This window comes from Dromiciops gliroides, chromosome 2 (assembly GCF_019393635.1).
Source record: "Dromiciops gliroides isolate mDroGli1 chromosome 2, mDroGli1.pri, whole genome shotgun sequence".
NCBI lineage: Eukaryota > Metazoa > Chordata > Mammalia > Microbiotheria > Microbiotheriidae > Dromiciops > Dromiciops gliroides.
The window spans coordinates 250,116,610-250,130,399 of NC_057862.1; the positions used below are offsets into that span (position 1 = coordinate 250,116,610).

Below are 13,790 nucleotides of genomic sequence, written 5' to 3' on the forward strand. Positions count from 1 at the left end.
TTTAATAAAATAGCTTTACTTCCAATATCATAAAAGTTTATGTTGTTCCAGTGGAGACAATGTATAAACAAAGTGCCTTGAGAACTAAGTATAATTTAGATTGAGAATATTTTTAATATTTTGCAAGTCAAAGATCAAGTCTGTTCTGGAGCAATACATTGAAAAAATTAAGAACAACATATTTCTAGCCTATTTTATGAACTTTGATAAACATTTTCTTTGGAATACCAGGTAGAAATGATTTCTCTGAAGAAATAGGAATAGATAATAGGGCTTTTTGAGGAGGGGTATATGATATGGGGAAAACTAGTTTTATCTATGAAGAATTTTTATCAAGGTATTCTAACAGATTTTATAAAATGAAACTCTTAAAACTTTTAAAAATTGAGTCATATGTAACTCATTAGAATATGTTTTTATTTTAAATAGTCTACCCAACATATGCTGTTACAAGTCACTGCCAAAAAATGCTGTCTGCAAATAGAATTGAATATTGAAAATAATGTTATAATGTTTCAAATAGGAGGAAAATGTTTTCTTTATACATACGGTTCTTAGTCCAAATATTCTTTTAATAAACTAACTTGCCAGTTTATTAAACAGTTGCCTTCAGTGTCATCTCCTTCTTGGTACTGTTGCTTTCATTACATTCTGTTCATGGATAGAATGTTGTATTTTAGTTTTGTTTTTGAAAACAAGAGTAAAGTTTTCTGAGTGTTTACATTTTATAAGTTCTTTATAAAAATTGCCTTTTTCAAAATTTCTTTTGTTTTATGCCAAAATTTATAGGCTCTTTTCAGTATCATTGCTAGAGTTTTGGAATATTTTGTGGTCTGTTTTCACTTACATGAGATAGCATTTTCCATAATTAAGAAAAGTAATGATTTTATCCATTTGTCTTTGCTTGCCATTTTTTTTCCTCAAAAGATTTATCTAAGTAGTTGGGGTGATTCAATTTTCAAAATGTAAAAAAGTTTTGCTGTTGTTTTAATAAGGATAGATCCACATGAATGAAAAAATAAATATCTCCCAAAACACCTAGCTTTGGGTATGTGGAATTTTTTGTCAAATCTTTTTTTTGGGGGGGGGGTGGGGGCGGGGCAATGAAAGTTAAGTGACTTGCCCAGGGTCACACAGCTGGTAAGTGTCAAGTGTCTGAGGCGGTATTTGAACTCAAGTCCTCCTGAATCCAGGGCCAGTGCTTTATCCGCTTCGCCCGCAGCTGCCCCCCTTGTCAGATTTTTTAATAATACCTTTTAGACTCGTCCATTGATGTAATTATTGATTTTTTTGTTATTAATGCAGTCTACTTTTTTCTAATATTTAACTGACCCTACATTCTTTATGTGAATCTACCCTAGTCATATTGTATAATTTTTTTTTTTTTGGTGAGGCAATTGGGGTTAAGTGACTTGCCCAGGGTCACACAGCTAGTAAGTGTTAAGTGTCTGAGGCCGGATTTGAACTCAGGAATTCCTGACTCCATGGCCGGTGCTCTATCCACTGTGCCACCTAGCTGCCCCTGACATTGTCTTTTGAAAGTGAGGTATCGGAAACAGTATGATTTGTCATTGCACAGGTAACTTTTGCTTAAAAGCTTACCTGCAGGTCTGTATGCATATTTCAGTATCTTTCTGCCAGATGATTTAATAGGGAACTTAAGGTTACTAATGCTCTTTAAACTTTGAAATATGTTGCTATAGAGGTAGCCCTCTTTGCTAATAATTTTTGAGTATTTTTGTGTTGACATTCAATATGAATATTCCTCTACATTCATCTCTCTGCCTAGTTTCTTAAGACCATAATTTTATTATGGAAAAAAAATTTGTAGAATCTCTTCCTCTTCTGAAGTTTGTGGGATATTGAAATTGTTCTTTAAATGTTTAATAAAATTATTTTGTAAATCCATTTGGCATTGTTCTCTCTCCCCCACACTTACAATTGATTTTGTGAATTCCTTTATGGCTTGTAGAATTTTTTTCCTGAAATTGGGTTGTTTAAATTTTCAGTTTCTTAAACTGTATTTCTGAGCATTTTACATTTTTGTAAATATGAATCTATTTGTTACAATATTTAAGCAGGTATATAATGGGGCAAGATGTTTTATAATTTCCTTTATACCATATTCATTTGTATAAGTACTTCTTTTTTTCATTTTTGATACTGCCACTTTGGTTTTCTTCTTCCTTCTTTTAATCAGATTAGCTAATGTTTTATTTATTTTATTAGTTTTTTAAAAAATAAAATCAGCTTCTTTAGTGCATTTTATTTGGTTTTTATTATTTTGTTATAGTCTGATTTTCAAAATTAGTTTTTGTGTTTAGTTGGGGGTTTAATTAGATACTTTTGGTATGTTATCTCGTTATTTTCTTTGATGAATGTTTTTATTTTTTCTATGATTTGTTCTTTGATTCATTAGTTCTTTAGGATGAAATAATTTCTTCTCTATACAAGTTTTATTGCATTTTGAAAGATCCTTCATTGATTACTGTTTAACGAATTATTGTCAATAAAAATGTGCTTAATATTTTGGTTTTTGAGTTTGTGATTCTGCCTTAACACATGGCTAATTTTTGTAAAAGTTCCAAATTGAAGAAATTTATATATTCCTTTCTCTTTTCCTCTAGTTATTCCCAATGATCTATAATATGCAGCTATTCTGAAATTTTTTTTCAGGTCTTTAATTCATTTCATTTCTCTCTTTGTTGAATTTGTCTAGTTCTAAAGGGCTACTTTGATATCTCACATTATTGCTTTCTATTTCTTCCTGTATTTTGACTCAATTCCCCTTTAATTAGTAAGATGTTGTGCCATTTGGTTCATATATATTAAGTACTGATCTTATTTTCATGTTCATAATGCCTTTAAGCACAATATAGTTTTCCTATTTAATTAATTTTGTGTTTCTTAAACAACATTATTGGATTTTACTTTCTAAACCATTCTACTATCTATCCTTTTCCACTCTATGGTTGTTCTTCCTATTGACTTTCCTGGTTATGATTATTGTCTATTTCCCTCTGTAAAATCCTCTTGTACTTTCTCCTTTTCCCCCCCTCAGCCAGAGGAGTAGGGAGCTGGGAGGGGCAGAGAGAGAGAATGACAAACAGAGAAAGAAGGAATATAATCCAAATTAATGATCTCTAATTGGAACAATATGCTTCTTACCTTTCTTTTTCCCCCTTTTATTCCCTCCTTCATGATCCATCTCTACAGTTGATGTTTGCTTTGCTTTATGCCTATTCCCTTCCTGATAAAATGCTTAAGCCCCCCTGTCTCCCCTCTTTTGCCTTCTTAATTTGCTTGAGTTTTATATATTTCCTCAATAAAACTCTGTTTGTGTATTCAGTGTTTCTTTGTCTATTCCAGAAAACAGAATGGTTCATTTGCATATTCTCCTTTCATTCCCTGATTATAAGAAATTGTAAATGACACCTTTTTCCTCATTTCTTCCTTAGTATATTCTTTCCTCCCACCCCATTTTCTCTCTTCTTTTAAGACTTGTCAAAACAGAATATATTGCCAATCTTATAAATCTTAATAATAGATTTAATTTCCTCTTCCCTTATTTGAATGTGTGTGTGTGTATAAATAACTTTCTAGTTTCATTTTAAATGATATTGCATTTTCAGAATTTCTGATCCGTTTTTGCATCTGGAATGCTTGAAGTCCTTTATTCCATTTGTGTTTGATTTTTTTCTCTATTGTATTACATACAGTTTTGTCTGGAAATGTTGAAGGGACTTGTGACCTGGATTGGGAGCGCTAGCTCAACCAAAAAATTGGAGGCTCATAGCCATTCTTGTAATCTTTTAATTTGGGAACCTAAATGAGCAGCCCACCTTGCCTTTCAGATGATTTTTCCCGGGTTCTGGCACCAAAATGTTTTGGGAAGAACTTCCAACCTGGCTTGGGAGGGCTAACTCACCCAAAGAATTGGAGGCTCATAGTGAATCTTGTAAAATAAAAAAGATTTATTAGGAGAGAGGAATATATGTCTGGAAGACAGTGTCACTATGGAGACTGTCTCAATGAGAAAGAGAAGAGCTGTCCTCTTTATATGTTTACAAACAAAGTTGTCAAAACAATTGGGAGGGGATGCAAAGCAACTGGAAGGAGCAAAACAACTGGGAAGGGAGCACCTGGAGTTTGAATAGTACCCATTCATATCAATATATCATCTCTGTTCCTTGTAGACCAGGGTGCACTGGAAACAAAATTATTGCTCTTTGTAAATTGTATGTTTTACTTAGAGAATCATAGAGTCATTTGAAAATTAATTGAAATAACTTCAGTGAAATTGTAGAACATATAATAAACCCTCATAAATCATTAGCATTTCTGTATAGCAAAACCTAGCAGTAAAAAAATAAATTCCATTTAAAACAACTTCAGAAAGAATAAAATACTGAGGAATCTTTCTGCCAGAACATACACAGAAACTGTATGAACACAACTACAAAATACTTTTTATATAAATAAAGGTAATTCTAAATAATTAGAGATTAATTGCTTATAGATAGGATGAGTCAATATAATTAAAACTACAATACTATCTATATTAATTTATTCATTTTCATATCAATAAAGCTCCCAAAAGATTACTCATTAGCACTAGAAAAAATAGTGATGAAATTCTTTTGGAGAAACAGAAGGCAAAAGACTCAAGGGAAATAGGGATTGTATGGGAGGGGGAGTCAAAAGTAATAGGGTAGGAGCAGCTAGGTAGGGTGGTGGATAAAGCACTGGCCCTGGATTCAGGAGGACCTGAGTTCAAATCCGGCCTCAGACACTTGACACTAGCTATATGACCTTGGGCAAGTCACTTAACCCTCATTGCCCCGCAAAAAAACCAAACATAAAAGGGAAAAAAGTAATAGGGCTTGCAAGTTCCAAATCTCAAACTATACTACAGAGCAGTAATCATCAAAATAATTGAGTATGTATATAAAAGCTGGGCTCCTCTGTGCCATTCATGTTGTCAACTGAAGTGGAAGTAAAAAATTTTTTAGAGATTGCTAGAGAATTATGTAAAGAATTACATAAAAACATTTTTAAATAGATATAACACCCCTTAGCATTGCCAAATATACATGGATACAGGAGATGCATGTCCACTGGTTAGGATGGAAATCTCCCTTGTGTTGTCCTCTATCCCTAAGTAAGCTGGTCTGGACTCTGGGGCTGATGCAACTGGATTTCATTGACAAGCCCTCTAAGTCCTAAATAGGAAGGGCAGAATCAGCATCAGGAGTTAGTACAGTTTGCAGGAAATGCAAGAGAATAAGGTGGAAAGAAAGGAAGCTGTCAGGTTCACAGCTGCTGTAATCAACCCAGTGTGAGGACAATTTCAGTCCTGGAAGCTATAGAGAAGAAATTTCAAGACACCAAAACATGGACTGTGACCGGTTTATGCAGAAGCCTTATAGTGCAAACTCATAATTTGTTCAATTTTATCGGGTTCTCCATGATCCCATGGACCACACCAGACCCATCTATCTTCCACTATCTCTCGAAGTCCATCCAAGCTCATGTTTGTTGTTTAAATGACACTATCTATCTTATCCTCTGCCATCCCTTTTTCCTTTTGCCTTCCATCTTTCCCAACATCAGAGTCTTTTCTAATGAGTCCTATCGTCTTATTATGTGGCCAATGTATTTAAGCTTCAGCTTCAATATATGACCTTCCAGTGAACAGTATGAATTAAGTTCTTTAAGTATTGACTGATTTTACTTTTGTTATAATCCAGGTCTCATAGCTATACATTACTACTGTAAAAACCATAGCTTTGACTATATGGACCTTTGTTAGCAAGGTGATATCTCTGCTTTTTAGTAAGCTGACCAGATTTGCCATAGCTTTCCTTTGAAGTAGCAAGTGTCTTTTAATTTCATGGCTGTTTAGCTGTCTTCAGTGTTCTTTAGGCCCAAGAATATAAAATCTGGCATTGTTTCCATTTCTTCTCCCTCTGTTTGCCAGGAAGTGATGGAACCAGTTGCCAAGATCTTAGTTGTTTTTTGTTTTTTTGTTTTTTATGTTAAGCTTCAAGCCAACTTTCATACTCTCTTCTTTCACTCTCATCAAGATACTTTTAAACTCACTTTCTGCCATCAGCGTGGTATTGTCTGTATATCTGAGATTGTTGATAGTTCTGCTGGCAACCTTTTGGCTTTTGATTGATTCATACCACCTGGCATGTCACATGATGTATTCTGCATATAAGTTAAATAAATAAGGTAGCAATATACAGCCTTGTCCTACTCTTTTTCCAATCTTAAACCAATCAGTTGTTCCATGTTCGATTCTAACTATTGCTTCTTGGCCTGAATACAGGTTCCTCAGAAGACAAGTAATATGATCTGGTACTTTCATTTCATTTAGGACTTAACTCTTTCTGTTATGATCCACACAGTCAAAGGCTTTAATTTAGTCAGCGAAGCAGAAGTAGTTGTCTTTCTGGAACTCCCTTGCTTTCTCATACATAATCCAGTGAATGTTGGCACATTCATTCACTCATTCATTCATTCAAACAACCACAAGTTGAAGGTCACATAAACAACAAGATGGTAGAGTCGCTTATTTTCCTCAGATGTTTCTATTCCCAAAAGCTGAATCAAAAAAAGTATGTGCCAAATAGAAAGTAAATAAAGTTTATTAATCCATAAGATTAGAAGACATAAATACTAGTAAATATTTTTAAAATAACATGAAATAATGTGGGAATATATAAAATGCTTGGAGGTCTCACCAACTCTCCCCTCTTTCCTTACCCATTCAACATACTAGGCACGGTGAACTAGGCACGGTGAAGTTTTGTAGCCTTGTTGTTTCAATTTCTGATTTTGGTGACCCTTATGGGAGTGGCTTCAACAAGCCACCCTCACCCAACAAGACATGGCAAATTGATTATGCACATCCACAAGAAGGAAATGTTAAGAAACTGGAGGATGAAAGATGTAGTTAAGTTTCAGTGTATCTTTATTTATGCTTAAAATTTGATGTTAATGTACCAATTCACATTCAAAATATAATTGTTTTGGGGGCAGCTCCTATCATCTGCATCTATAACTAAGGCTTTTCTTTTCTTTTATAATTTATTTTTATTAAAATAAATTATTTTTTAATTTATATCTTGTGTTTCTTACATCATCATAGTTATCCCTTTCCCTAACCCCTCCACCTCTTAGAGAGCCATCCCATTTAACAAATAGTATTCTTTAGAGAAGGGGAAAAATCAGCACAACGGATAAATACATTGGAAAAAGTCCAAAAACTTGTGCACCAATGAACCTCCCAGTTCTTCTTGATTCTTTGGTGTGTCGTTCTTTTTATGTACATTGTTGTAGTTGTTATGTGTATTATTTTCTGCTGCTTGCTTACTTCTGCAACAATTCATAGATCTTTCCGTGTTTCTCTGTATTCATCACATACATAATTTCTTATAGAACACTAATATGCTATTATATTCATGTACCATAATTGATTTAGCTATTCTGTTATTAATGGTCAGCTACTTTGAATCCAATTCTTAGCTACCACAAAAATTTCTGTTAAAAATATTTTGGAATACATGGTTACCCTTTTCTTATTGATGACGTTCTTGGCATATACCTAGTAATGGAGTCTCTGATTTAAATTAGAGACATTTCAGTCACTTTATTCACACAATTCCAAACCGCTTTCCAGAATGGCTGTGCCGTTTTACAGCTCTCCCAAACAATGTATTAACATGCCTATCATTCCATTATCCCTCCAACATCGACTTTTACCAGTTTTGACAATTTGCAGGTTCAGGGTTGTTTTGATTTGCAATCCTCTTATTATTAGTGTTTTGGAGAATTCTTTCATGTGGTTGTGAATACTTAGCAATTGTTTTGAGAATGGTTCATATCTTTTGATCACATATATTGGGTAATGACTATTAGTATTATATGTATTTATTAAGTATTATATATCTTGGATACCAAACCCTTATCAGAGAAATTTAATATAAATATTTTAAATCATTGATAGAATTCTCTTGTGAATCCATCAGGACCAGGAGTTTCTAAAATAGCACAATAGTTTTCTATCACAATCATACACTACAACTTGTTCAGCACTTCCCAAATTAATGGGCATCCCCTCAGTTTCCACTTATTTGCCACCATAAAAAGAACTGTTACATATGGGTGGGTCCTTTTCTTTTATCTCCTCAGAATATAGACCTAGGAATGGCATTGCTGGGTCAAATGATATGTAGTTTTATAACTCTTTAGGCATAGTTCCAGACTGTTCTCCTGAATGAACTGGTTCACAGCTCTACCAACAGTGCATTAGTGTACCTGTTTTCCTGCATCCCCTCCAGCATTTGTCATTTTCCTTTTCTGTCATGTTAGCCATTCTGTTGGGTATGAGGTGGTATGTCAAAGTTGTTTTAATTTGCATTTATTTTAAGTATTAGTGATTTAGAACCTTTTTTCATAACTCAATAGCTTTGATTTCTTATTCTAAAAACTGCCTGTTCATATCCTTTGACCATTTAACATCTGGGGGATGGCTATTATTTTTATAAATTTGGATGAGTTCTCTCTATATATTTGGGAAATGACACCTTTGTCCCCCAGGTCCCTGCTTTTCTAATTTTGGCTGCATTGGTTTTGTTAGAGCAAAAAAAGACAAAAACCAAAAACCAACAAAACAAAACCCTTTTTTTCATGTAATTAAAATTATCCATTTTACTTCCCATGATCACTATATCTCCTAGTTTGGCTACATACTCTTCCTATTCATAGATTTACTAGGTAATTTTTTTTTATGCTTCCCTAATTTTCCTATATCACCCTTTTATATCTAAAAAGTAAGTTTTTTAAAGAAAGGGCATTGGTAAAACAAAAATATTAGAGAAATATTTTGTTACAAAATAGTTAAGTCTTTAAGTGTAAATTACACTTCCTGGTTTGGAAGGAAAAACTGGTTATTTTAACAAGAAGCGGCAATGTGAGAAATCTCAGTTCAAGGAAAATCTGCCTCCTTTCTACCCTCCAATGAAAAAAATGCAGTTAGCTTCTGCCCCCAGAAGATTATCTTTCAACTAAGAGGAAAAAATACTTCCTCTAGAGTATAACTCAGGGCAGCAATGCCCTCTAAAGCAGAAGTATCTGAAATAAAGATTTTGAGAATACATGGTTAATTTTGCCATGTTCAGAAATAATATAATAAAGTATATCTTTTTTTTTATCTTGGCTTCTTTTACTTTTATTAAAAATAAGGTATGTGTGGGGGCAGCTAGGTGGTGCAGTGGATAAAGCACCGGCCCTAGATTCAGGAGTACCTGAGTTCAAATCCGACCTCAGACACTTGACACCTACTAGCTGTGTGACCCTGGGCAAGTCACTTAACCCCCATTGCCCCACAAAAAAAAAAAAAGGTATGTGAAAAGTTATACATCAAAATAAGCAAACTTCTTTTTCCTGGTTTCTGCTTATAAGATTTACAGGTACCTAAAATAAAGCCATGAGAAATAGACAGTATATGCTAGAATTTGCCAACCAGTCAGAGCAATTATCTACAGGTTCCAAAACTCAACTGGGCTTGACTTTTGGAAATAGACTTGGCAAAGACTTCTTCCTGGTGCTTTTGTGAAGGTGTATGTGAAATGATACTGACCTCTGCCAGAAACCCCAGGAATTCAGTTCAGAGATGTACTTGTGTAATAGTCATGAAGGAATTAAAACAACACAGATGTGGATAATGTGGAAAAGTAGGCAAAACACTCAATTCTCATTGTGTGGTTTCAGTGTGGCCGATCCTTTAAAATGCTTTGGTATACCACAATAATTAAAGGGTTTAAGAACATTAAGGTTAGCTACTTTAAAAATAAAAGACCGCAGTTGAATGCCAACAACAAACTGGTTTTTTAAAAATTTGGAATTAAAGTAAATTGCATGAAAATAGGTTGAAAACATCAAAAATAATGTGTGCTGTTCAAGAGCATAATAAACTTTAAATGTAATTATCCTAATTCTTTTTAAAAGTCATTATTTTATTCCATTTTCAGGTATGTTTGATATAAATGAATACAAGAAAAGGAAGTTAATATTCTTTGATATGCAAAAGAGTAATCCTAAATTTACCTGAGTTTGGTACTAAGAATCAAATGTCTTAGGACTAATTCATACATAGAAATAAATATTGTTCATTTCCCTGGTACAGCTATTAAGCAAGAAATACTGTTTTCAAGCTATAATTAATCATTTGAAAATAAACTTTTTCACATTGATGGCATAAATGAGGATAATGGTTTATTACATTTTACCTATAAAAGCTGAACTGTTTTATATACTCTTTATGGAAACAGTGCAGTCATAAATGAAAAGATGCAACAGTTTTGAATATTTTACTGGTGATCCTGTGTTTTCCTGCCAGCAGTGCAGCTGTTTTAGCTTTCTCAGGCTAACTTACAAAGCCATATGCACAGTGCAGGTTTGTGCTTGAATTGCCAAACCAGAGGTAGAATGACGTTAGACCAAGATGTGATGAATCAAAATAGTGAGCTTAAGCTCAGTGGTTTTGCTTGGTAACTGTGAAACCTGTTCTCATTTGTGACAATTTGACTTCTGAAGGTTAACAAGCATTCTACTGGGGTACTTGAGTCTGTTCATGACTTTACAACTATTGAAGTTAAGATAGTATTTTTCTCATTGAAGGAATGGGGAAAGGAAAGTGAAGACTGGGCTGGTGACTAGATGCAAGCAGTTTAGGAACATATGAAGGCATGTAAATTGTTAACATTTTAAAGTTACTGTTTCAGATGTGGTAAAGCTTTTGTTCGGCTTCTAGTGATTTGGTAGCCCATGTAAGATAAATAGCTGGTTTATCCTGCTCCATAGGCACATTTTTAAACTTTCTGAGACTGGAAACACTTTGATCATTTCTCATGCATCAGACTCCCCAGTAATACCTTTACCCCCAGTAAACTTTGTTGTGGCAGTGTGTGGAGGTATTTAGCAGATAGAATTTAAACATGCCCGACATGGACACATTTGCTTTCAGGGAATCCCTATACAAGTCTCATAGAACCCAGGGTTCTGTGGATTTTAGAAGATGTATGGCATTTAATCTGTTGGTGCTGACCTACAGAGGTAGAGGGACTTTCCTCACACAGAAGTTCCCATACCAGTAAAATAATAGGTATACTCGCTATGGATTTTCACATTTAGAAAATTACTTATGACATATTGAAGATTCAGTAACTCAGTATTTAATTAGTTGCTTTTAAAAAATGTCTTTAATGCTTTGTACTTTTTATATAAACTTATCATTTTTTCTTTCAGATATCTAAATCATGTCCGAGCTGCTTCACCACAGGATCTTGCTGGAGGCTACACTTCTTCTCTGGCGTGCCACCGAGCCTTACAAGATGCTTTCAGTGGACTTTTCTGGCCATACAGTTAACCTGCAATTACTTACCAGTTTGGGAGGCTTAGAAATTGGAGTGGAACCAGAAGCAAGCCCAAATAAAACAAAGATGAAATGGCCAAATGACCACCACACTCAGTACAACTCAATCTGAGTGTGGCCGCTCAGGGTAGCTATATGAATTAAAGTCAGGACACGGTGTCATGTAATTGGAAGATGCATTTTTGTGGAAGAAAATTCATTTTTACTTGTGTTTTCTGGAGAGGAATTGAAACAATAAGCCATATCTAATAGAAGATATGAATAATTCAGCCATGTATACTTGAGGTTTAAAGAGAGACTTGTAAATTTTTAAAAATAAAGCTAGACTTTATATTGTTTTATGGTTTTATTCTTATTAGTGTTTTATTTGAAAATGTATTTAAATACCATTTTGATTATAACATTAAGTCAATATTCAAGTTTATTCTTTCGCCTCATAAAAATTTTTTCCTTCAGTGTCTTCTCAATACTAGTCCAGACAAGCGAGTTTATTTCCTTCTACCAGCAGGATGTGGCAAGTAAAATCTGAGCTGTGATAATGTTACTTTTTCTAAATTAAAGCTTTAATGCCTGTTCTACTATGGAAAGTAAGGCAAAGTTTGATTAAGGTGTTACAGTCAGTCCCTTAGCTGTGAGCCAGGGCTTAAACGGGATAATCCAGAGCAGACACAGCTTTTTACCAATGGTAAAATTAAAGCCACATCTTAACATTGAATACATAAATAGCACCATTCACCTAACATGAAAAAATCTTATAACAAATCCCAGGAGACTGGATTTATTTTAAGTGAAATTTTACCTTTTGAACATTGCACTGAGCATGTGTGTTTTCTTATGGACTTTAAAAAATTTTCATTCTACAAGAGATTTTGTAATTTGTAGAATAACTTGTAAGGGCTTTCTTTGGTCCAGATAGGAAAAACATTTGAAGCATCTGAACAAATAACAATAGCTGAATTTTTCTAGCACTGTATACTTATAAAATGCCCCACAACTACCCTATTATTGTAATAATACTAATTCTTTAGATAAGGAAACTGAAGCTCAGAAAAGTGAACTGAACTGGCCATGTTAGTTAGCTAGTAACTGGTGGACCTGAGACGCAAATTTTCTCATTATAAATCCATTGCTATTTCTATAGCATCATGCTGCCTTTCTTAATGTCAGTTAATGTTTCCTGTAGTTTAAGAAAACTGAAGGATTTCTTGTTAAGTTGCCATTAAAATAGGCACTAACAGGTATAACTGGTCAAAATCTAATGTGAAATTGTAAAAATATTATATTTGTGGAATGTATCACATAGTAAATAGGACCTTTTGAGTCCTAGTACCTGGGTCTTTCCTAGCTTTGCTACTTGCCCTACTTTGGGCAAGTCACTTGAATTCTCTGGACCTAAGTGTAAAAATAAGGAGGGCGGGGGGGATGTTGAGATTAGATCAGAGTTTCTTAAACGGTTTCCACTAGTGACCCCTTTTCACTCAAGAACTTTTTATGTGACTCTGAGTATATAGGTATCTTGTTGCCAAATTTTTCAAGACCCTCCACATTCACTTACATGATCCCATATTGAATCATGACCCCACAGTTCAAGAAGCTAGGGACTAGGTGATCTCAAGGAGTCTGTTTTCACATATATTCACAATCCCTTAAGGGGGTTAACATGTAGCATTTAGCGATTTCATGTCATGTCTACGAGGAAACAGACACAGAGCTTGTTCAGGGTTATACAATTAATGAAAATTAAAAGTAGGGCTTGGATTCCTATTTTCTAAACCCAGTTTTCTGGGTTTTCTTGTCCCCTTTTCATGGCTGCTAAGTTCCTAATTAAGATTATTAATATCAGGGTATAACTTCATAAATGCTTTCAAATGAGATGCTTGCTCACTTCCCTAACACATTCTGACACTTCTATGACCTTCATCTTCATTCTATTTCAGCCATTCATAAGGGTAATCTTAGACCTTATTAAATGCTCCTCCAACATCCTGAATTCTGAAACTCTTCTCTCACTAGAATTTTGTTCTTCTGTCTCTTTAATTCTACTTGAGCTAAATCTGTTCCTCACCTAATAGTGACCTTTGGTCCCTTTATTTCTTCCTCTTGTTCTGGCCTCACTTTCTTCTCTAACCATTTAACAGTACCTTGCCTGTAGGAGACATGTTTAATGTTCAGTTAAATTAACTCTCAACCATTTCAATGATGCCCTCATCTTCAAATCCCATGCTCTACTGACCTTTCTGTGCTGGTAACCTTTATCCCTTGGTAACTTACATCATTTGCTGCCTTGGCCTATATTCCTAAATGGCATTTCTAAATGGCCAAAAGAACAATAAAGAGGAAATATGAA

General features: G+C 34.2%; 1 protein-coding gene across 1 annotated transcript in view; it reads left to right on the forward strand.

The window, feature by feature from the left end:
- The window catches only part of MNAT1 (MNAT1 component of CDK activating kinase), a 236,553-nt gene extending 224,547 nt beyond the window's left edge, over positions 1–12,006 (forward strand). The window contains exon 8 of the mRNA XM_043982241.1: positions 11,317–12,006. Coding sequence (XP_043838176.1) covers positions 11,317–11,437 — 121 coding nt within the window. The 3' untranslated portion in view covers positions 11,438–12,006. The remainder of the gene's footprint in view (positions 1–11,316) is intronic.
- Positions 12,007–13,790: the final 1,784 nt, after the last annotated feature.